The sequence below is a fragment of the Vipera berus genome (genome assembly GCF_964194415.1).
Source record: "Vipera berus genome assembly, chromosome: 12".
In the NCBI taxonomy this organism is placed as follows: Eukaryota; Metazoa; Chordata; class Lepidosauria; order Squamata; family Viperidae; genus Vipera; species Vipera berus.
The window spans coordinates 20,234,127-20,257,005 of record NC_138215.1 but is presented as its reverse complement, the minus strand read 5'-3'; the positions used below and the strand labels follow the sequence as shown (position 1 = coordinate 20,257,005).

The 22,879-nt window shown below is 45.5% G+C and overlaps 1 protein-coding gene across 1 annotated transcript; it reads left to right on the top strand.

The window, feature by feature from the left end:
• Window positions 1-483: 483 nt before the first annotated feature.
• Window positions 484-22,637, top strand: MTMR10 (myotubularin related protein 10). The gene is made up of 16 exons (XM_081337262.1): window positions 484-673; window positions 2,828-2,888; window positions 6,017-6,153; window positions 7,744-7,816; window positions 8,383-8,525; window positions 11,331-11,421; window positions 12,508-12,667; window positions 12,892-12,979; window positions 13,441-13,529; window positions 14,226-14,356; window positions 14,950-15,019; window positions 15,274-15,344; window positions 15,764-15,933; window positions 16,442-16,612; window positions 16,974-17,156; window positions 17,840-22,637. Exons 1-16 carry the CDS (start codon window positions 620-622, stop codon window positions 18,437-18,439), a joined length of 2,292 nt encoding a protein of 763 aa, XP_081193388.1. The 5' UTR covers window positions 484-619; the 3' UTR covers window positions 18,440-22,637.
• Window positions 22,638-22,879: the final 242 nt, after the last annotated feature.

Genomic DNA, 22,879 nt, shown 5'->3' with positions numbered 1-22,879 from the left:
CCTGTTGGCCACCTTCATGCTAGCAGTCCAGATCTGGCAGCACTCCTTTCTTTGAAACTTCACTTTTAATCCTGGTTTTTCCACCTAAAATTGAGTGTTTCTCAACTTTGGCAACTTTAAAATATGTGGACTTCAACTCCCAGAATTCCCCATCCAGCACGCTTGACCTGATTTAGCATCGCGTTTAAAAACAAGGGAGGGGGAAGGCGAAAGAAGACCCACATCTTTTTGTCCCTCTTGGTCTGCCGTCCACGAACACCGCCTGCTCCGCCTCCGCCTCCCTCCCGCGGCTTTCCCCCATCCACCCAGAGACTCTCCCCGCGGTTGCTAGGATACTCGAATAGGCGGAGCTTCTTTCTCCTCCTCCGCGCTCCCCGTTGGCTCTGCCCTCGCGCTGACTCCTCCTCTCCCCGTCGGAGGCGTGGCTTCGCGAGCCCGAGGCGCTTCCCCTCCAGCAGGGTTCAGTCGCTCCGCCGCCTCGGCCGGAGGAGGCGGAGCGGGAAGGGGTGGGGCTCGCTCGCCGCCCCGCCCAGCGAGGTGGGGCCTCCAACCCCGCCCGGCGCTGCCGGGGAGAGCAACCAGGGCCGGCCTGCCTGCCTGGGGACCCGCCGCCTCCGTCATGTTCTCCCTCCGAGCCCCCAAAGCCACCTTCAAGTCCTACCTGTTGCCGCAGGTAAGCCCCTGAGGCTCCGCAGCCTGGCCCGGGCGGGCTCCTTCTCCTTCCCTCCGTCCCTCCAGGCCTGGGGCTGCCCGGGGAGGGGGGGGTCGCCTCGCCCGCCTGCCTGCCTCCGTCCTCCTCCGGGTCCGAGAGACTCACCTGGCGAAGTCCAACCCTAACCCTATCCCTCCCCTCCCCGCGGAGCAGACCCGAGCAGCCCGCCGGGGGAGGGCTCCCTTTGCAGGAGAGCCCCTCCATGCCCATCGCTGGGGGGAGGTCTTTAAAGAGACCACTGGACGGTCAATTGTCTGAAAGGCTCTAGGTTCTCCTGCTTGAGCAGGGGGCTGGACTAGAAGACCTCCAAGGTCCCTTCCAGCTCCATTCTATTCTTAAAAGCCTCCCTCCCGCCCCAAACCTCCGCCGCCGCCGGGCTGCGCTGCAGTTGCAAGAGGCTGCGGTGACTCACCTGCTCGGCCAGGTGAGCCCCCTGCCCTGCTCCCTGTGAAAGGAAGACCCCTGCCGGGCAGGCTGAGCCCAGGCAGGACACCTGTTCCTTTGCCCCTCCGGGCAGAGATCACCCTGCCTTAATTGCAGGCAGTCCTGCAGTTGCAGAAGCCCCCGGGGGCTAAGCCCAGAGTGCCCCTCTCCCTGAGCACCCTGCCTGGTCCTGGATGGTGGGTGGGTGGCTTCTCTGGAAGATCCCCTTTATTTCCAGGCTTGGCCCCATAAGGATACTTCAGCTGGACCACCTGCCGTCCCAGGGATCTCCCGTTTAACATCTGGTACACCCCCCACCCCCCTAAAAATGTGCGTGGATTTTCTTTAGCAGGGCTGGTTTATTCCTGTTAGCGAATCTGGTTTCTCAGGAGCTGCTTAGCCAGGAGAAAAGGCAAGCAATGCATCAGGTGGTTATCTGAAGTTTAGGGGGGGGGGAATAGTCCATTCGGTTGATAAGATCAGAGGAATCAACACACACCTTGGAGCGAACAGTTTGCCTTGCAGAGATTTTGTGTGTTTGCAACTTGAAGAGTTTTCTTTGCCGTAGTCGCCTAACAGAATAAACACCCTGGGAAGCAGATTCATGTTTGGCCTTCTGGATTTGCAGCTCCTCTTTAAATTCTCCACCCGGTTAAAGCCATGAGAGTGTCAGCCCAAACAGGGATGAGGTTTAAAAGCAACCGGGTGTCCTCTTTGGAAAATGCAGATACTCCTCGACTAGGCTGTTCATTTCCAGAAATGCACTGTTTTCATTGTCAGGGGCAAAATGTGCAAATAGCTAATTATTTTAATAGGCTAGGGAGTTATTTTTGGAAAGGGTACTTCAGAATGAAAGAAGGAGCCTTAAGGGTCAATAAATCAGCCAGCTTTACAGTGGGAGCCTCTGAATCCAAAAACATTTGGATGGAGTTTGCTGGTTTGAAAAGAAGGGGTGCCGTCACCACAAAATTCACAGACACAAAGGAAAGTGGACCACCAGGCTTGCTCACACCGGTTTGACCACTTTTACGGGTCACTTAATGCTCCAGGGTGACGGTGCTTTCTCAACTTCGTTGTTGCTCTGTTCCTAGAGTTGCTTCTTAACCCAGTCACTTTAAGATGGGTGGACTTCAACAGCCAAAATTCCCAGCCAGCCTAGTACAGGTTGAGAAAGCACCGTCACCCTGGAGCATTAAGTGACCCGTAAAAGTGGTCAAACCGGTGTGAGCAAGCCAAAGAAAATTTAGTTCCAATTGTGGTCGTATGTTGGTTAAGCAAGGAGGTGAATAAAAAATTTATGCCCAATGTTACGGCCCCTTTTGCCATCTTCTTAAGCAAATCCCTGCAGTTGTTAGGTAAATCAGGCTATTGTTAAGTGAATCCGTTCCCCCCCCCGCCCCTGACTTTGGTTGTGGGAAGATGGCTGGGAAGGTTGCAGACGGCCGTCACGTGACCCTGGGATGCAGCAAGCATCATAAATGCATGCCCGTTGCCAAGCGCCCAAATTTTGATCACATGACTGTGTGGGGATGCTGCCAAAGTTGTACGGGTGAGGACAGGTCCTAAGTCAGTTTTTTCCGCTGTTGTGACTCCGAATGGTCACTAAAGGAATGACTGCGAGTCGAGGACTTACCTGGACTCGGCTGATTCGATGTGTTGTTGCATATTTGCCCTTCTGCTCCTGTTTTTCAGGCTGAAGACAAGATCATTCCGGAACCTCGGCTTAAGAAACTGGAGCCTGTCCTACTGCCAGGTAAACATTCCATACAGGTGTCAGAATAGGCTTTGCACCCCACAGGATTTTCTGCCGGAATGCATTTCTGAGCCTCTAAGAGATTGCAAGATCCAGGTTGTTCCTTAAGGGCCCGTTTTCCTTTTTTCAGCATTTGTTGCTCCTTTTTCAAACCACAACGTTCCTTTTTTCTCTGTGTTGCCAGCCTGGACATTGTGCCTTCTGGGCTGTTTGTTCCAAATATTGCAACAGGTCACCTGTCCAGGGCAGGCTCTTCGAAGATCCTCTGCCTTTCAAAAATAGTCCTTTTTTAAACGATATATATTTGGGATGTATTCGCCAAACTGATCTCCTGCTTTTGAGCAGACGACTTCTCCCAATTTCACGAAGGAGGAAAGGAGAGCTGTATTCATTTCTTTGCCAGTTGGCACTGGCTATAAAATTAAATCGCCTGGCAGGCTTGTGACCTTTATTTCTGCAAATAACCAACAGGAATGGAGGAGGAGGAGGATTGCTCCTGCTTGAGCCTGACAGAGCAAAGTAGAGGGATTGCCTTTTTTTCCAGCTGCTCCGTTATCTCCTGTAAAATCCCCCGAAGCTCATTGCGGGAGGAGAAGCTGCTTGCTACGAAATAAAGACGGTCTAACAAATGTCCGCCAATATGTATTGGCTGTTTTTCTGGGTTGTTTTTTTAAATACTTGATGCGTGGATATTTTACATATGACTTTATGGAGCCAAGAAGCAGGCACTGAATATTGAAGATATTGTTCTTAATGCTTTCTTGCTCTGAATGCTCTGTAGGAATAAGAATTCCCTAGGCTAAGCCAGTGTTTCTCAACCTCAGCAACTTAAAGATGGGTAGACTTCAACTCCCAGAATTCCCCAGTCACCATCTTAAAGATGGCTGGGGAATTCTGGGAGTTGAAGTCCACCATCTTCAAGTTGCCGAGGCTGAGAAACACTGACTTAGCCTTTCATTTGTACCAAGTGATGCTTGCCTAGATTTGAATTTTGGAAGTGTCTTTTGGGTTACTTGAGCAAAATCTGTAACCTAATCGTGCTGAGCTTTCCATGCTTGTATCTCTCTTGCATTGATGCTCAGTGATTTATTAGCATTTTGTGTCCATGGACTTTCCTGATAATGGCCGTAAGAATGGTGGGAGCAGATGCTGGATTGTGACCTGCTAAGATCTCAAAGGAATCTTGTACAGACCGGGAGACCTTATCTTGATCATCCTAAGCTGGCCGTAAATTTAAAAGGAGGATGTAGATTTTTCAGAGAAACATTGCCTTTATGGGGAATGTGTTTGCGTAACAAGGGGAGAGGGGGACGTAGCTGTGAGTTGGAGAGTGATATTCCTAAATTCGGTTGCCTGGAGTGGCAGATTCGTTCATTCCTGGTGGGAATTCATATTTATAGGTCATTTCCAGCATGCAAACTTCAATGCAGTGAGTGTGAATGACATCAATGAAGTTCAAAAGTACTGGGGTTTGGATCCCCACCAACTTAGAGAACTGGGACTCATTTGACCCCCAAGACCAACTGTGTTTACTGACCGTTAGCCCCACCTCAATTTAAGGCAACCCTATCCCCCCTTTTCCTCTCTACCCAGCTCCGCATTCCAGCCTTTTTATGTCAGATGGTAACATGTTGATATTTCCTGTGTTAGACCTTTCTGGAATTTCCTGGTTGATGTCGGAGAAGCACAATGCTCATTCGGGTGTTAACTGAGGACAAATCTATGTTAGATCATTGTAACTAAGACTGGAAGCATCTCTCCTTGCAAAGCCCCATCTCTCTGCCCAGATAAATCGTTTCCTTTTCTTTGAAGAATGCCCCATCGACTAAATCCAAAGGAATAAATAAACACATTGTTGTGTTATGAAATTCAGATGTTGCCTGCTCTTTTTAATAATTGCATCTGAGGCAGAACTCTGATTTCCCAGTAAATCTTTGTCCTAGGCATTGGTGGCTTTGATTTGCACGGCTCTCCTTAGGATTTTGGCTGGCTCTTAATTCTGGTGTGGATTCTGCAGATATAAGTGTGTTGCTGGGTGGTGTTGGGTTCTTGGAAAACAAATGCAGCTTTTTCTCTTTTTGCCTCTGACATCGCTGTTTGAGTCATTAGCACATGTTTATCATTCAGTGCTTGGAACGGCTTGTGCCTGCAAAAACGGAAGGAGAAGGGGTGCTGGACTGTGGCTAAATTTAGAGTAGGCATAATGTTCAAATACCTGCAAATGGAGACTTTCTTTCTTGAAGAGCATTTTAAAAATGGGCTCCTCTTTTGGATTGGCATTTTATGAACGAGGAGAAATTTTAATTATTTCTAAGTGGTTTGCAACGAAAGCATTGGCCACCTGCAGTTTCTCTTGAAGATGTGAAGTTCCATTAGCGCTGGGTCAACAGCAAAAAGAGTTTATGCTATTCCAAAGTTCCTCCCTTTAAATGTGAGATTTTCATTGCTTAAAAGCTTTAAAACTTCTTCTCTTTGAAAACAGAATTGGTCCAACTGGGGCAGTTTAATATAAATAATTTAAAATCCATCAATAAAAGTAGACTATGCTGTAGAGCGTTCATTGGGCTTTTCAGAAATATGTTTTTAGTAGGCCAAGTCAGTGCTTCAGATTCAGTTTCGAAAGGACACAAGGACCCAGATGTAGCATCTTTCTGTAACTCTTTAAAGTAACTTCATCTTTTCTTAGAATTCCAAGGTAGCTGTGGAGAACAGCAAAACAAGCCAAGGAAAGATGCAGCTGGATTAAAGAGATACAAGGACGTGCTGTGCTCACGCCCCTCACGCTTCAGAGAACCTTTTTCAATCAAATCCAAAGTTTGTACAAACTTAGTTTTTAAACCGTTTTTGTCGGACTACATTCTGAAGTCACAAGTTCAGCTAATTTAATTCAGTGGCTCTTCACTTTGGCTCCATGGACCTCTTGGAGATCCGTGGATGGATCTCAGAGGGTCTGTGAACTTGGAAAATGGAGGATAAGGGAAGAGCCCCTTTATTCAGTTTTCCACAATTTTTGCAAAAAGAAGTCCATAGGTTTCATCCAAGGTCCCACGGCACAAAGCAATTAAGAACCGCTGATTTCGTTGAAGATTTCGTGCAGGGATTCCACCAGCTTTCTTTTCTCTCTTCAGGGGAAATTGTGGTGAATGAAGTGAACTTTGTGAGGAAATGCATCGCAACAGATACAAGCCAATATGACCTCTGGGGAAAGCTGGTCTGCAGCAACTTCAAGATATCCTTCATCACAGATGACACCATCCCTCTTCAGGTTGGTTTGGAGTGCGCAGAAAGTCTGGATTAACTTGGCAAAATGTCTCCAGCCTCCAGCTCACGGTTGTCCCAAAGGTGCTTTCTTGTCCAAAAGGCAACTGGACTTTTCTTGGGGTTTTGTTTTTCCCCCTCGAAGACGTTTTGCTTCTCATCCAAGAAGCTTCTTCAGTCAGAACTGAAGAACGGCGTAGAATCCTAGGGCTACAAGAGACCATGCAGGTTTTCTAGTCCAAGGGTCTTCAGCCAGAACTGAAGAAGCTTCTTGGATGAGAAGCGAAACGTCTTCGAGGGGAAAAACAAATCCCAAGAAAGTCCAGTTGCCTTTTGGACAAAAAAGCACCTTTGAGTTTAACTTGACAGCTCTGGTTGGGTTGGGGGGTTTCCCCGTTCTCTTTTGTAAGACCCCTGTGTGGAATCCCCACACGTGGCCGGGACGTTTCCTCTCGTAGACAACTAGAGGAAACCTCTTTGAACTCAGCTTTCAGCCCTGCTGTGCAATTCTCATTTTGCAATACAGCGCAGGGAAATAACCCAGTGGAAAAATATCCAGATTTTGCAAGTTCAGCTCTCTGGCGTACGTACCTCTTTCCCCTGAATTTCCTCTTTGGAAGTGTAGCGAAGGCAGATAGTTATTTAGGGGTTTTTTTGGGGGGGGCGTTGGGGGGGGAGGAAAAGCAAGCAAGCACTATCTTTAAAAGAAAAAGAAGAAGAGGGAACTTTAATATGTGTACAAGCCCCTGGGGCTGGGGGTTGGACTAGAAGACCTCCAAGGTGCCTTGTAGCCCTGGGATTCTGTATAGGTTATTTTTCCAGAAATACCTTACAAAACTTCGGAATACGGATATGGATGCTAAAATTAAAGAAGTCCTTTTTTAGTATAAATAAAAATGGAAGTGCTTTCGAATGACTTTGGAAAAGTATCCCAGTGTCACGCTGAGATGGAAAATTTGGTGTCCGACAATATCTGGATTAAATGCTGGTCACATTAGTTGCGAGTCCAAACAGCTAGGAATCAGGGGTGGGCCACGAGTTTTTTCTTGAAATTTAAGTCATAATACTTGTGACACTGTGAACCACAGATAGTTCTCAACTTCACTTCTGTTGCTGATTAGACAAGTGAATTTTGCCCCATATTATGACCTTTCTTGTCATAGTTGTTAACTTAGTATCGTGGTAGTGAGTCTGGCTTCTCCATTGACTTTGTTTGTCAGAAGGTCACAAAAGGGGATCACACCACACACACACACAAACACACACGGGATGCTGAAACCGTCATATTTATCGGATGCCAAGCGTGTAAATTTTGATCATGTGACCCTGGGGATGGGGATGCTGCCATGGTCCTAAGTGTCAAAAACAGACATAAGTCACTTCATTAGTCAAGGACTTCCTGCATATAAACTGTTTTGTTTTTATTTATTAATTTGTTTTATAGTGCCCATCTTCCCTACAAGGTGACTCTGAACATCTAATAGCATTGTTCTCCCTGCCCCCCCTTAAAAAAATCCAATGCTAATTTTGTCCTTTGTGCAGCAAGACACAACTAAAATTCATCTGTTTTATCTTGATTGCATCTCTTCTGTTTCAGAAGTTCCAATACAGAAACCTCCTCCTAGGAGAACACGACGTTGCCTTGACAGGTGTAGAGCAAATCGTCACAGGTAATGGCCAGAAGAGTTGCTAAGCCTCTCTGCTAATTAGGAATTGAGCGCAGTTGGTCAACTGCAGAAACAAAAATGCATATTAACAGGCTTCATAAGGCCTGCGTTTCATATGCGTTGTGTCAAGGTTTCAACTGTCAAACCCAACCAAGAAAGACCGTCGAGACATTCCGACCTCTTAATGTAAAACTTTATGGAGTACATCACTTCAGCACTAATGAAAGCAAAACCAGCTCTGGCAAGACCCCTCCCTCCCAAACCCCAATAGTAAAAGCATTGAATTCTGCCTCCTCCCTCTAGGTCAGGTCATGTTGCCCAATCAAGTAGAAAAAATATTGTTATGAGAAAGCATCTCTAGGTCTTGCCAGACACCTGGTGTAATGGCCTTGAGTCTCACCGTCTGGCTTCTTAATCTTTGAAGTCTGCATTCCAAACCTCTCCCCTCCCCCCAAGTTTGTGGGCAAGTTGAGAAGCAATATTTGGCACACCAGCAAAACCGCGCTTCAAAACATGACCCTTTGTTTTAAGCTTATAATCTCTCCTGCCTCTTCCCTCCTTTCTTGCAGTGAATGATACCAAGAGGAAGCAGAAAGTCCTGGGCCCCAATCAAAAGCTGAAGTTTAATCCAACGGAATTAATTATTTACTGCAAAGACTTTCGGATTGTCCGGTTTCGTTTTGATGAAGCTGGATCGGAAAGTGCCAAAAAGGTACGTGTCTTGAATATTTAAGAGTTGAGATCATGGGCAGAGGGAGCTATTGAACGAAGGAAATTTTTGCAAACTATTAATGGCAGGAAGAAGAAGAATTGAATCCACTCATCAAATAATAGGAATTTAATAAATAATCAGCAAATCTGCATAAGGTGTCCTTTCATCCACTTTTCCTCAAAGAAGCAGATCTGAAAATTTCACATGTAGCTTCTGGTTGGTTGGAGTCAAGAATTTTCCTGACAGATGGTTCAACCTTCTGCACGTATATAAAACCTCCCAAATGAACGTTTGGGCTTGGGTTAAAAAAGAAAAAAAAATGGAACAAGAAGACCATTGAATGTTACATGTGCCGCTAGTTGGCACCTGGGTTTAAATTTCTCATACAGCTGTGTGTTTAAGCACGGGTGTTTTTTTTCCTCTCCAGCTGGTGGAAACTGTAAATATCTAACATCCTGAAACAGACGTGGACTGAGTTGGTCTTATTTAGTGGTCTAAAATAGATTTCTTTTTCTCCCCACAAAATGGAAGCATAGAACACAAAGGGACTTTTCAGTGTGTTCCTCACATTGTTGGTTCCAAATGTTGACACTGGCTGACGTTAGTAGAGTTTTAAACTCACAACCCGTACAGTGCAAATAATTTGGAGTGTGTTGCTTCGGGTGCTTTTGCACCAATCGTGTACCTATGAACTTGCACGCAAACCAACACGGGAATGAAAGATGGTAACGAGGAGTGAGAAATATTTCTAACATGGTGGATGATTAGCTTAAAAAATCTGTGCAAAAGCCAAGCGCCACATCCAAGGAGCCAGTACACTTTGGATTGTTTCCCACGTCAAGATTAGTTAGATATACCCATGGGTTTTCTAGCTTGGCAGAGAGGTAAGTACTGGCAGTTCCCAAGATGGTATTTCCTTATGATTTAATTGGTGCAGGAAATGCATAATTTTTTCATCTGAGGGAACATATAAATAGTAGGCTTTGATTCTTCTCTAATCCTCCAAGACATCTTCCTTGTTCTTAGCAGCTTTTGGCTCTTGTTATTTTTTCCAGCACAAGGCTGACTTTTTAGCCATCAGAATAAGATCAACATGGCTCTCATCCTGCTTAACGGGCATCTGCTTGAGGAACAACTTGAAAGGAGCATTGCCAATTGGCCGCGGTGTATTTTTAGCGGGAAGATTAGGCCCATGCCGGAGTCGTCATCTCAGCTTTCCATATCACATCTATCTATCAGCTTGCTCCAGTTCCTTTTAACCCTGGGTGTTGTTGATGCTACTCAGGTTCCAGGATTCATAAACCCGGTTGAAAGCCGAGTATCATGGTTGTGGTTTTGAGCCCACTTCTGGTTGGCCAAGGAGGAGAAAAGAGAATGCTTATTTCTCTGGAGAGAGATCAGGAATGTTTTATCTTTTCCAGCTGAGTCTGTTCATTCTTGCTTCACCTTTTCTTTTCCAAAAAAAGAGGGCTCCAGAGGAAAAAGGCAGTCTGTGAGTTACTATCTGTAGGCGTCTATGTGGTTAGTACTACAGAAGAAGCAATTCCAGGCCCTTCCACTCTATTGCTGTTTTCATGTGGTTACTTCCTCTAAACAGGTTAAAACCTTTCCACGTTTCCTTTGGAGGAAGAATACGTCTTTGGGGGGCAGAGGGGGGCAACTACTGGGACGGTGGGGATGCTGTTGAGCTTCTCAACCTTCTGCAAGGCCATTTCTTGATGTTGTGTCATCACCTGGATAATTGTGGCTGAATTTTTCTGGCTCTTTTCAAGATGTTCGAGGAATGGGAATAGAAAAACTTTGGGAAGTGAGACCACGATTATTGCTATACTTGAACAATGACCCCAAATCTTACCCTGAAAACTCAACCCTTTTGCCCATCTTGATTGACATATAGGCCTACTTGATCTGAATAAGTGGATTGGTAGACACCAAAGAGGAGATGGAAACACTGCTGGCTCTGGTTCAGTTGATTTTGCTGTCAAGTGATTATTGAGTCAGGCGGGTGGGGGAGGAAAGGGAGGGAGGGCAGCTGGGCTTGTGAGCAAGACCCTTGAAGAATTCAACCAGCTACTTGGCAGGAAATCATTTCCTTCAGGCAGGATTCAGAAGTGACTCTTGCTTGAGAGAACCGGGAGGACCATGGGCTTCGGTTTGATGGCTCAGCTGAGTTTCACGTTTCTTGGAGGAGAATAAGAACCGTTCGGTCAGAATTAGTTTCCCCTCTTGGTTTATCCCTTGTAGTTGTACAGAAAGCACAATCTTTCCTTGGGTCTCCTGTAGGAATGATCCCCCCCCACCAAAAAACAAAAAAAACCAACCCTGATTCTCAGAAAGTAGGAACTGAAAGTTGAAGTGGTCAGTTTCCACCCAAGATTTTTCAAAGGTTCCCTTTTTTTGCATCCTAAGGACTTCTGAAAACGAGAACATGATTAATTTGTGAAATATTTTCTCCCGCTAGAGAGAAAAAATGTTGACCTTTTTCCTTTTCCGTGACATACAATGGAAGCCATTGGCAGCCTGGCCACTAATAAGAAGTGGCATCCATTAAAACCCACGACAAAGGCGTTACTGTGTGCAGTTGCTCTTTGTAGGCATCAACAGCTAACAAATTAGACATTTTGGGGCGGGGGGGGAACGTAGGGAAGGAAATCAAAGTTGCAGGCATCCTTGGAGGCAGCACATTTCTAGTGGTTGTTTTTCTGCCCCTTCTTCGTAATTTCTCAATAAAAATATTTGTTAAGGGGTTCTGGATTGCTTGTTCCCATCTGAAGATTGTTTCTCTTTTTCTTCCTCCACCTTCAGGTGTGTCTTGCAATAGCACACTACTCGCAACCCGCAGACCTCCAGCTGCTTTTTGCATTTGAATATGTGGGCAAGAAATACCACAATCCAGGTAATGGAGGCCTTTGAGATGCCGGGGCTGGGGGGAGGGGGTGGGCTTTTTAAATTGGATCCTGGATATTAACTTCTGTCCGAGTTATCTGATGGTTCGAGAAGCCCCGAGGTCTTGGCCCATGTATATTGTTCTTTCCATATTCATCAGGTTTGATCAAAGTAATGCAGAGGAAGATTTAACAGAAGAGAATCCATTAGTAGCTCAGGGTTGAGTTCTGGTGCTCTCTGAGTTTGTTGGCTTTCTTGCAGATGTTTCATGGTCCAACCAGGTCACATCGTCAGTGAGAATCCAACTATCCAGAGAGGTTTTGGGACCTTTGCTAGTCTCAGATGTATGAGTCCTTTCCGTTTATATGCCTTCGCTCATTGGACATCTGAATAGGTTCTTCCCCTGGTGATGGGCTTCTCTCCTGGTCCAGAGGTGTCCCACTGAGGGTACTCCAGGTTCTTGCTAGATGGCTCAGTTGCTTTCTGCCCAGATCTTGGCTGTTCCTGCTGAGTTGGGTGGCAACCGTCTCCATTTAGCGGCCCACCTATCAGTTCAATTTTATAGAAATGTCTTTGGGGAAGATGCAAGTTTTATTCCTTCTAGAACCGCTTTATTGAAGACCTTCAGAATAATCTCTGAAGCTTAGGAACGATGGGATTTGAATCTCACTCATTCTGTATTAGACGCAGATATTGTAGAAGAAGTGGGGGAAACGGGTCCATCCCAACTTTTAACATAAGCCATACTGGTTCTCCCACGAAGCTACGGGAAACGTTTTGTCCTTTCAAAAACTTTCGAGTGGCACTCAGGCAGCAGAATAGCCGGTGGACAAACTGACCCCTGCAGAAACACAAAACGGCCGTAGCCCCAGACCAGGAGACAACAGCTGGAGAATTAGGGAAACTTAGCCCAGTGATCACCGCAGTTAAAAAACAAAAACCTCACTGTGGTTCACAGTATTTCAGTTCAGTTTTTTCCTCTCTTAAAAATAGCCACATTGAATGTTGACCACACTCTGTTTTTCTTCTAAAATCCCTTGCCTCTGCGCGCTTCCACTCTGAAATGAAAATACCATCCTTGCTTTGTTTCTTCCAGCAAAAAAGGTGAATGGAATAGACCCTGGAGGAGGCGGGGGTGGTCATCATCAGACCCCCTTGTTTGAAACTTTCTCCGACTGGGACAGAGAGATCAAGAGGACGGGAGCATCCGAATGGCGTGTGTGTTCGGTCAATGAAGGTTACATGATATCCACCAGGTAAATCTTTCTAAGAAAGTGGCAAGACCTGTGGGAAATGTAGGACATCACCTGCTCTTCCCGTGAGATGACCACCGATGTTTACTCAGAAGGAGAAAGTGTGTGTGTGGATGGCTCAGACGTCTTCTGAGGCTCCGTATTTTTAAGATCTTGGGTTGGAATTCCAATGACTGACATCACGCTTCCAAAGATGGGTGTTTTATTTTTCTGTTTTCTTTCCGAAGTCTTCCAGAATATTTTGTGGTCCCCTCCTCTCTGGCGGATCAAGATCTGAAGCTGTATTCTTACGCTTTCACCGGACGACGGATGCCGGTAAGCGTGAAGCTGATGTGGTGGCCCTTTCTTTCTCAAGTGTAAAAAGGGAGGGACAGAAGGGAGGGTGGTGAAAGAAATGGAGGCTGGTTTGATGGGTTTGTCTTCTTTTTGGCAAGCCCCCGTGTTGGGATACCCAAAAAAAAAAGGAAAAATCAGAAGTTTGCTAGCACCTTTTCTGACAAATTTTATTAAAAGGCATACGCTTATTAAATCTGTTAGTTGGAAAGGATGCAATCAGATTCTTGCTGTTTTGACACCATAGATTAGTGTTCCTCAATCTTGGCAGCTTGAAGATGGGTAGACCTCAGCTCTGAGAATTCCCCAGCCAGCTTAACTTTTTGAATCATTTCACTGTTACAATCAGTTGAAAACAAAGTTTTTAAGACGCCGTTGAATTTCATTATACAATAATGTGTGGAACTTACCACCCACCTTAAAAATCTACCTTGGTTTCCTAGATGTGGTGTTGGAACCATTCCAACGGGAATGCTCTGGTGAGGGTGGCCCATATCAAGGACAGCCTGCAGCAGCGAAAAATAGACCAACGGTAGGGATTGCGCTGGCCTGCTTCCATTCGCCTTGTTTTCAACCTAACTTTCTTGCCCAAGCCGAGAAAGCAGAGAGACAAAATAAAAGCCGAGGCCAACCATTGACCAGGATGGTGGAAGATCTCCTGCCTCCAAGGTCCCTTCCAGGCTGATGATTCTGTTTTCCTTTGGCTTTCTGCTCAACAGGGTCCTCTTAAAGCACCATCTCCCTCCAGATAGCCAGTGGTGAAAATTGCAGATATTGCAAGGAACTCCATTGGTGAATGGATGGATGGATGAGTGAGTGGGTGGGTGGATGGATGGATGAGTGGATGGGTTGTTAGAACATCAGATTGAGGAGAATTGGCTTATTAAGTTTCAAGGGATGTCCTTATAAATCATTTAACCTTGTTTCATATTATCAAGCCTTCACAGAAAGGCCAGGCAGTTGACTCAGAGCTCTGAAGTATGATGGGATGGTGTCACTTCTCTTAGCCACCCTCTGCTGGGGCCGTCTGGTGCTTCCTAGAAGAGTATTTTTTGAGGCTGTGGTTGGGTGTGCCCTTGCCCACAGGATACAGCGTGGGGAGGGAGAGAGGAGCTTGCAGCTGCACACCAGGCTGAGAAGGGACTTTGGGGGGCCAGCTGTGGGGTGAAGCTGTCACGAGACACTTCTAAAAACGCCCTCAGTACCATTTCTCTTCTTTTTCTTTTAGGATTTGCAATGCTGTCACCAGAAGTCATCCACAGAGGAGTGACGTTTACAAGTCTGACTTAGATAAATGCCTGCCAAATGTCCACGAAATCCAGACGGCTTTCCTGAAACTGAAGCAGTTATGTGTGAATGGTAACGTCTTCCAAACCAGGGTTGGTTCTTGAAATTGCCAAAGAGGCGGACAATCTGAGACAAGCAGATTCCATGTAAAACATATTAACTTCTCCAAGACGAGTCCAAAAAGGATTACTTAAATAACACTGAGCATCTGGTAGCAACCGTTCTCTAATCGTATTAAGTCTCGAGATAAGGCTTCTTCTGTGTTTCTAAATATATACTCCGGATTATTTTTAATTCTCAAGTCCTAGAGAACGTAAGTGCGGGAAGGTTGCAGGATCATTTCCACTTCCCTTCATGTCATCCGGGCAATGAATGTCCCATCTTGGCCTAAATCGTTAAATATACGCAGCATTATTTTGGGAGGAGAATTAATCTGATTAATATTTGCCATATTTTTTGGTAGGGCCAGTTATAGGCTTAGTGGAAGGTTCTGGAAGAATTCCTGCGCAAACCTTAAAGAAATGTGCCCATTTCTCCTCTTAATCCTGGTTAAGCAACGTGGAACTGCTGCGTTTGGTCTGTTTTTCAAAGAGAATCACATCACCCTATAATGCTGGTCTGCAATGAGAAGACATTCTTGAAAATAACTTATCTCTTTGTCTCAGAGCCTTTTGAAGACACCGAGGAGAAGTGGCTTTCTTTGCTGGATAATTCACGTTGGCTGGAGTACGTGAGGTAGGAAAACTTGAGGACCACTTCCCTTAAAAACAACCTCAGTTAAAGATTAAAGTTACTATGACTTACAAATGATCCTTAGAAAGAATCTTATCTACATCTGTGGTAGAAGACCCTAATTCTGAAAACACAAATCTCTTTCTGGGGCAAGCAGCGTTGCCAGGCATTAAAGCTAAGCTTTCTGGAAATTTGGTATGATAATTAACATGTACATTCATCTAAGATGATCTAGATTTTGGCTTCTCTTGATCTAGAATCTTCCTGAAGCATTCTGCAGAACTGGTCTACATGCTGGACAGCAAACACGTTTCAGTAATATTACAAGGTAAACTAGTCTATTTTGAGAAATCCTGTTGATGCTCATGCAAAACCCTTATGTTAAGCATTTGTAACAAAAATAATTACTTAGGGGAATCTTGACACCATGATTAGAATTAATTCTCCCAGTTCTTTCCCATAGACTTATCTTTACTCCACGCCATAAACAGAACTCTGTTCTTCTCTCATCCAGCCTCTTCCTAGCATTCCTCTCATACAGAGGCACGTTAAACCAGATTGATTGCATACGGTTGACGTTTTGATAAATTTGAAGCTGGTTTCGATGAATGTTCATGAAACTTGATACTCTGTAATGAATGTTTACATTTCTAGAAGGTCACTTGTTGAGCAGGGGGGCTCTGGTTAAGTTATACTACACAGGAAAGCAGCTTTGTGTTAAAAACACATCCTTCCTTCCTTCCACAGAGGAAGAAGGGCGAGACCTAAGCTGCTGTGTGGCATCTCTTATCCAAGTGATGTTGGATCCCCATTTTCGGACCATCGCTGGATTTCAAAGCCTGATTCAGAAGGAGTGGGTCATGGCAGGACACCCATTTCTGGACAGGTGCAATCATTTGAAGAAATCTGACAAAGAGGTAATAGGATGAAAAAAGTCCCAAGTTGAAGAAATATGTAGGGGCGGTTAGCTGGGCATTTCTCCACCCAGAAAAGGTATTTCAGTGATTATTTAATTCAACAGGGGAGAGTGGGCAAGGGGCACAGAGTCAGTGTGCATTGACCATCCTGATCACAGCTTGAGCTCTTCTGAGTCCAGGCAAATGCCTGGTGGATTAGTGCAAAGATGCTTGGATCAAGACATTTAATGGTGGAACTTAGTGAATCTTTCTTGATCTTCCCACTAAAAAAAAAAACACATGGAGCGCCAAACCTGCTTCACACTTGGATGGAAACCAAATCCCACAGCTGTTGGGGACACTTGGAAGTCTGAAAGGACATCATTAAAAAGACCACAGGAAGCCAACTCATGGCTGAGTCCATAAAGTCATTAGAGTTGAACTCAACCTGAGGGAGCTTTCATTTGCTTTGTAATCAATTTAGGCCACCCCAGAGGTCTAACCTCTGTCTGTCTCCTTCTCCCTCTAGTCTCCTTTGTTCCTGATGTTCCTTGACTGTGTCTGGCAGCTGCTTGAGCAGTACCCATCGGCCTTTGAGTTCTCTGAAGCTTACTTGACCATATTGTACGACAGCACACGGATCTCACTGTTTGGTACTTTCCTCTTCAATTCTCCACATCAGAGAGTAAAGCAAAGCACGGTGGGTGCCACCTAAGACCGGCCAATTTAAGAAGGACACTTGAGGGTCAAACCATGGGGCAACACTGACATGTGTGAAGCGCCTGATCTTAGCTGGAGTCAGGAGAGTATCTGTCATGGTAGTAGTACAGTTCTGATGGTTGTTTCTGAGCAGTCACGTTGTACGTCAGTAGAGCTTTTTCACTGCGTAGTTCACCCTTCAAAGGAAAGGGTAGTGTGAGGCACAGAACCTTTTGTGCTGTAGAATTGTGACGATGCTGGACTTTGATTTTTAACCTTTATCGGTCTTAGAGTAGAAATAAATCTCAAGGAAGGAGCTCTTGGTTGCTTCTTTGAACATCCTTTCGTTTGTCTGCTTCCAGGAATTTGCCATCAGCAAAAATATTCAGCTGGGTGATGAGAAAGGGCTGAGATTTCCTTCCGTTTGGGATTGGTCCCTTCAGCTCACAGCGCGGGATTGCCTGCTCTTTCACAACCCCCTGTACATTGGGAAGAGCACACCCTGTGTGTGCAATGGGACCGTGAAAAGCTTTAAACGATCCAAGGTAAGAACGGAGACACCAATTAAGGCAAAGTCTCTTTGAAGCATTTCCGTCCTATAATCCCCCCCCCCCACACACACACACCACCCCATATCTGGGCTGCTCTGTGTGGGCCTCAGATCAGAAGAGCCAACTCCATGGGAAGGCTGAATTATTTTGATTGAGGTTGGCTGTCATAACAACCTTGCAAGTCTGATTGTGCTGGACCTTCCTCCCTCTTATGCTTCTGTGAATTGGAGAGGTGTCTTTCTGAGCCTCTTCGGAATATTGTCTGCCTGTAGCAGGCTTTAGCCATGTTTCACCCATCGCTGCTTGTATATCTTTTCCTGACTCTCTATGGCAGTGATTCTCAACCTTGGCAGCTTTAAGGCATGTGGACTTCAACTCCCAGAATTCCCCAGCCAGCCGAGACTGTTGTCCATGGTCTGCCTCTCCTTAGACCAAAAGAATCTGGCCTTCCCTGCCTGCTTCCCCTAATCTTTCACAGCCATATGGGATCCCCAATGTGTTATTGGAGGTCTTTCCTTGGGGTCCTGCAGTGGACATGCAGAATCAAGACTAGATAGCCAGAGGTCATATCTTTAGTTGCCTTAATTTTGCTTCTTGATTCAGTTAACGTGAATCAACCTTAATCCGGTGCAGTGAACAATGAGAAACTTAAACTTATTCCACCTTTCACTCCCTAGAAGAACTACAGCTCAACCCTCAGAGGTCTCCCATCTTCCCTCAAGAACGGAATCATCAACGAACAGGACTTCTTCCCCAGGAGAAACTCCCTGATCCTCAAACTGAAACCCGACTTCCTTCATCACATGGACAACACTACCAACGGCATGGAGCAGTATTTCCGAGACTGGTTCTCCAAGCCAGCGGACCTTCACGGTGTGATCCTACCCCGCCTCTCCGGGACACAGATCAAGCTCTGGAAACTCTGCTACTTCCGCTGGATCCCCGAGGCCCAGATCAACCATGGGGGTTTCATCACAGCCTTTCACAAAATCTCTCTGTTGGCCGACGAGGTGGAAACCTTGAACCGGAGCTTGAGGCAACACAACGGCAACCCCCCGCTGTTGGCCAACGCACCTGAGCAGGACCAGAGTCGCCTGTACTTCCGAGCCCACGGCCTCAGCGACGGCTCCACCACGCCTGACTTTCTCTCGTCCGCTTTTCCATTCTCCCCCGTGGGCAACCTCTGTCGGCGCAGCATCCTGGGCACGCCCCTGAGCAAATTCTTGAGCGGTGCCAAAATCTGGTTGTCCACCGAGACCCTTGCCAACGAAGACTAATCCTAGGAGCCAGCGAAAAGGGAAGAAACGGCGGTCTTAACACGACACTGCTAAGCCGGAAGCTGTCCTAACTTTATAGACCTTGTTGATGTTTTTGCACAAAGTATTTAAAGGCAAAATCCTCATGTTTTCATAATGCACAGGTTATTATTTTTGGTTTGGTTTTGTTTTAACGTCGCAACCCATCCGTTGATCGTCTTGTTCTTGTTTCACCTGTGATTCTTCCTGCTGATGGGACTCGTGCTTTTTGAAGTTGATTCACCCTCCTGATACACATTGAAGGTTCGGCTTGATGATTGTGCTTTGTTTCTGTTTGTGAGGCTCCTCTGTTTGAGTTGACAGCTGAAGCCTGCAGCTTGACAAGCGGGAATGAAGGAAGAGAAATAGCAAAGAAAACAACATGAGAGAGATTTGCGGGGTGACTAACCGGTGGAAAATACTAGAGCAATATATATATATATATATTTCCCCTCAGGTGGTAAGACCAATCTCATGATGATTTAAAAGTTCACATTGCTCTGAATTTCAGCCAGAACTTTTACAGTTCCATTCAAGTAAATTAAATTTAACTTTATGCCTCCCTTTTGATCATCAATGGTTACGTTTGGCCCAGCTCTCTTATTTATTTATTTAGGGTTTGAGATTGCCTTGTAGTTTACAAAAATCTGCCTCCAGAATTGCGTATGCTGCCAATGAGTTGATGCTGGTGTGACGGTTGGTGTCTCTTAGCTGATTAAAATCAAGAAACAAGAAAAAACTAGTTGGAAAAATCTTACGGCTTTAACCTGGTTAAAGGATAAAGAGAAAAACTGCCCATATTGGCTCCAGACATTGTAGTTTGAGACCGTTCTATCAGCATGTATGCAAAAACAACATTTTTTTTAACACTAGCCTTAAAAGTGCCTTTTCTTGCATTGACGTTAATATTTGCCTGGAACTCAGTTACATTCATTTGATAAGCTAACATTCTGCCTCTTGATGTAGCCCGTTTCCAGTTTCCTTCATAGTGATTTCTGGAGGTGCTTTAAAGATTTATTATCCTCTAGCCAAGAAAAGAAAACTTAACTGACAAATTGTTGAGTATTAACTGACTGTGAATGGGCCATGAATGGGCTTGGTTAGAATTAGCATTCTTGGAAGGAAATAATTGTTTTTTATATATATAGTAAGGGGCTTCTTTTTTTCCAATGTAGTTCAGTGTTTCTCAACCTTGGCTACTTTAGGATGGTGGATTTCAACTCCCAGAATGGCTGGAGAATGCTGCGGGGTGAAGGGCACCCATCTTCACGTTGCGGAGATTGAGAAACACCAATTTAGGTTGAATTCAACCAAGATGTTGGTAGAATTCTTTAAGGGCCCCAAAGGTGTCGTGATTGCAGGATCCGAGGGGTAGTGTGTAGCATGGGGGGGGGAATTTTAGGAGGATTTGGGGCAATCTGGACACGCCAGGGGCACCTGGTCACCTGTCTTGTCTGAGCAGGCAGACGTGTGTTTTGAAAGATGAGTCACCACTGCCATCCTGTACTGGGAAGATGGCTTCAAGGCCTAGTCAGGAGGCCACGGAAACCACCTCTGTTTTGGGAGATGGATAGCTCTCTGGAAAATGTCTTGTGTTCAGCTGCATTGGGAGAAGAGGACCACCCTCAAATATTTTAGGTACTGGTGCTGGTCCAACAGGAGACATATAGCACATAGCCACAGTTCTGCTGTTTGGGACAAGGAAAGATTGGGTCCTGTTTGATCCCCTTCCCCACAAAATAGACCTTTTAACATGTGCTGTGCGGGGCAACCTGGGGATCAAGCCTACCATTTGCGATCTGTCTGACCGTTGTTGAATTGGGGGTCCCATTATCAAGTCTGTTATGCTCTCCTCCCCTCCCACCCCCAACTGTTTCTGCAGTTGGTCCCCCGGCTGTTGATCATTCAAGGACATTAATTACATAAGCGAAGTCTCTGAATCATCTTAAACCATCTTCAAGGGAGCAGAAGTTTAATTTTCTTACTGTTGAGTTCCTTCCATCCAGGATGTTTCGTTAGGGGTAGGGGAAATCAATTCCTTTTTATTACGGTGACTTTCTTAGGGATTCTCTACTTAAAATGCTCTACTTAACGGCATTTCAGATGTATTGAATTTTGCTAAGGAAAGTGGGATGAGTATATATATTTTGCAAAAAAACAAAACAAAACCCGGTAACTATGTAAGGTGATTAACTTTTGAAATGTGTATTGTATGTATGCCTGACCCTCTTTTTACAGGAATTTTTTTCATTGTGCATTTTTGTAACGTGACTTTCCTTTTTCTCTCTTTTTTTAACCCTTGTGGTATGGCAGAACTTTGCCTTTAAAATAGTTGCCCTGATGAAATGGGAGAAAAATGGCTTTGTGTGACGGTAGCGTGTGAAGCAGACATAGGTTAACTACAGTTAGGTGGACCTGTGATTGCTCATGTCAGTAGATCTGCTAAGCTGATTGGGCAGGGAATGCTCGTGAAATAAGCATTATTTAATGTTAAGGCATCGTGCTTAGCAGGGGAACCTGACATGGGGGGTCTTGGACCATAGAATCTTAATTCGTCTTAAGTGAAAATACCTCTTTGAAGTGAATATGGTGATCAGAAATGAAGGGAAGTTACGAGTGATTCAGCCTTGGGAACCTGTTGGCCTTTCAGATGGTCTAAATCAGGGGCTCTTCAAACTTGGTCCTTTTATGACTTGTGGGCTTCAACTCCCAGAATTCCTCAGTCAGCATGGCCAGTTCAGGAATTCTGGGAGTTGAAGCCCACAAGTCATAAAAGGGCCAAGTTTGAAGAGCCCTGGTCTAAATGGTCTCTTCCCCATGGGATGTGCCGGTGAAGACTTCTAAAACGGGGCTTCCCAACCATGCAACTTTTAAGACCCGTGGACTTCAACTTCCAGAATTCCCCAGCCAACTTCCCAGGGATTCTGGGAGTTGACGTCTACGCACTTGGAAACCCTGTGCTAGACGTTGTTTGGCTTAGCAAGCTCTGAAGCCTCCATCAATCCCATCCTTTTTCTGGGCCACAAATTGGGCCTTCTGTGTCGTCCGGGTGTGATGGCCCAACTCTCCGAACTTCCCAGACTGATCCCCTAGTCGCAGTAGCTCTGCCAGTGCCTTCGTGTGCCACGTGGTGATATGGAGATTAGATAGCTTGGTTGATTGAGGTGGGTGGATGGCTGCTCCTTGGTCTTCATCCTGGACAGGGCGAAAGAGTCCTTTTCCCCAGGAAAGGAATTGTGAGGGAGTTCCAGAAGGCAATAGAGCTTCTCTCGGGAACATTTTAATGCCCATCATAGACTTGAGAAGCAAGAACCGGCTGCTTGGAGACCAGAAATGGTCTGGCGGTCAACCTGGCTCTTGTCGTATCTTCTGCCAACTCGATGGAGCTTGTGAAATTAAAGTAGGGGTGGGGGATTCCTCCCCCAACACCAGTGAGCAGCCCTTGTATCTTACTCTTTTTCAAAGCAGGTACTTTCCACGGTGAAGTTTTTATAACTGTGCAAAACAGAGATGGTTATTTTTGTACGTTTAATAGCAAGAGGGCTGCTTGAGCTGAAGGAGGCGGTTGCTGTAATTGAATTGTGTAAAAATAATAATAAAAAAACTCCACAACTTTTGATACTGTCGAGTAGATTTTAGCTGCTGCGTGCCGGAAGGTGACTATGCTATATTTTACCATGGGTGTGTGATTTTCTTAGGCCGGTCAGCAAAACTAAAGATGTGTTTCACCACGGCAGAAGGTCCCTCCTTTCAATTCTGGTGCTTTTGGGGGGGGGGGTGCCTTCCTGTTAAATTCTGGCTGATCTTTCCCCAAAAAGTGTATTTTAAAAGTCAAACATGCTTGACCTTTTCTAAGGAAAAGTGAATTAGGCCATCGGGAAAGTGGAATTCTGTGACATAGAGAAATCCCATTTTTTAAATGCTTTTGGAAGAGACTAAAGCAGAGGTGTCCATCCTAGGCAACATTTAAGAGTAATGGACTTCAACCCCCAGAATTCCCCAGCCAGCATGGGGGAAAATGGCTGGCTGGGGAATTCTGGGAGTTGAAGTCCACGAGTCTTCAAATTGGACGCCCCTGATCTAAAGTTTTGATGTTCCTAAGGATCTACCTAAACACAGCAGCGCTGACTGACAGGGAGACCCCCTTCCACCTGCCGCAATTATGAAAGTGCAAATAAATGAGGCTTAATAAAAATCAACCCTCCCTCTTTGTCTGGGATTGTTTCTGTCGCTTTCGAATTCGAAGAAAAGGTGGTGGGGAGGGAAGGAACGTGAGTTAGTTCTTGACCTACGATCATCATTGAGCCTGGAATTAGTCATTAAGTGGGTCACCACGACTGGGTCCCAATTTTTCCCCCCCAATGGTGATCATCAAACGCAGCAGTCATTCAGCAAATCTGTTCTCTGCAGTGGGCTTCCCCC

Bases quoted from the DNA above. Each gene is read 5' to 3' on its own strand.
- MTMR10 (XM_081337262.1), top strand. From the start codon at position 620: ATGTTCTCCCTCCGAGCCCCCAAAGCCACCTTCAAGTCCTACCTGTTG. The intron at 2,889-6,016 runs GTAAACATTCCA...TTCTCTCTTCAG, and splicing joins GGAGCCTGTCCTACTGCCAG to GGGAAATTGTGGTGAATGAA. The intron at 12,668-12,891 runs GTAAATCTTTCT...TTCTTTCCGAAG, and splicing joins GGTTACATGATATCCACCAG to TCTTCCAGAATATTTTGTGG.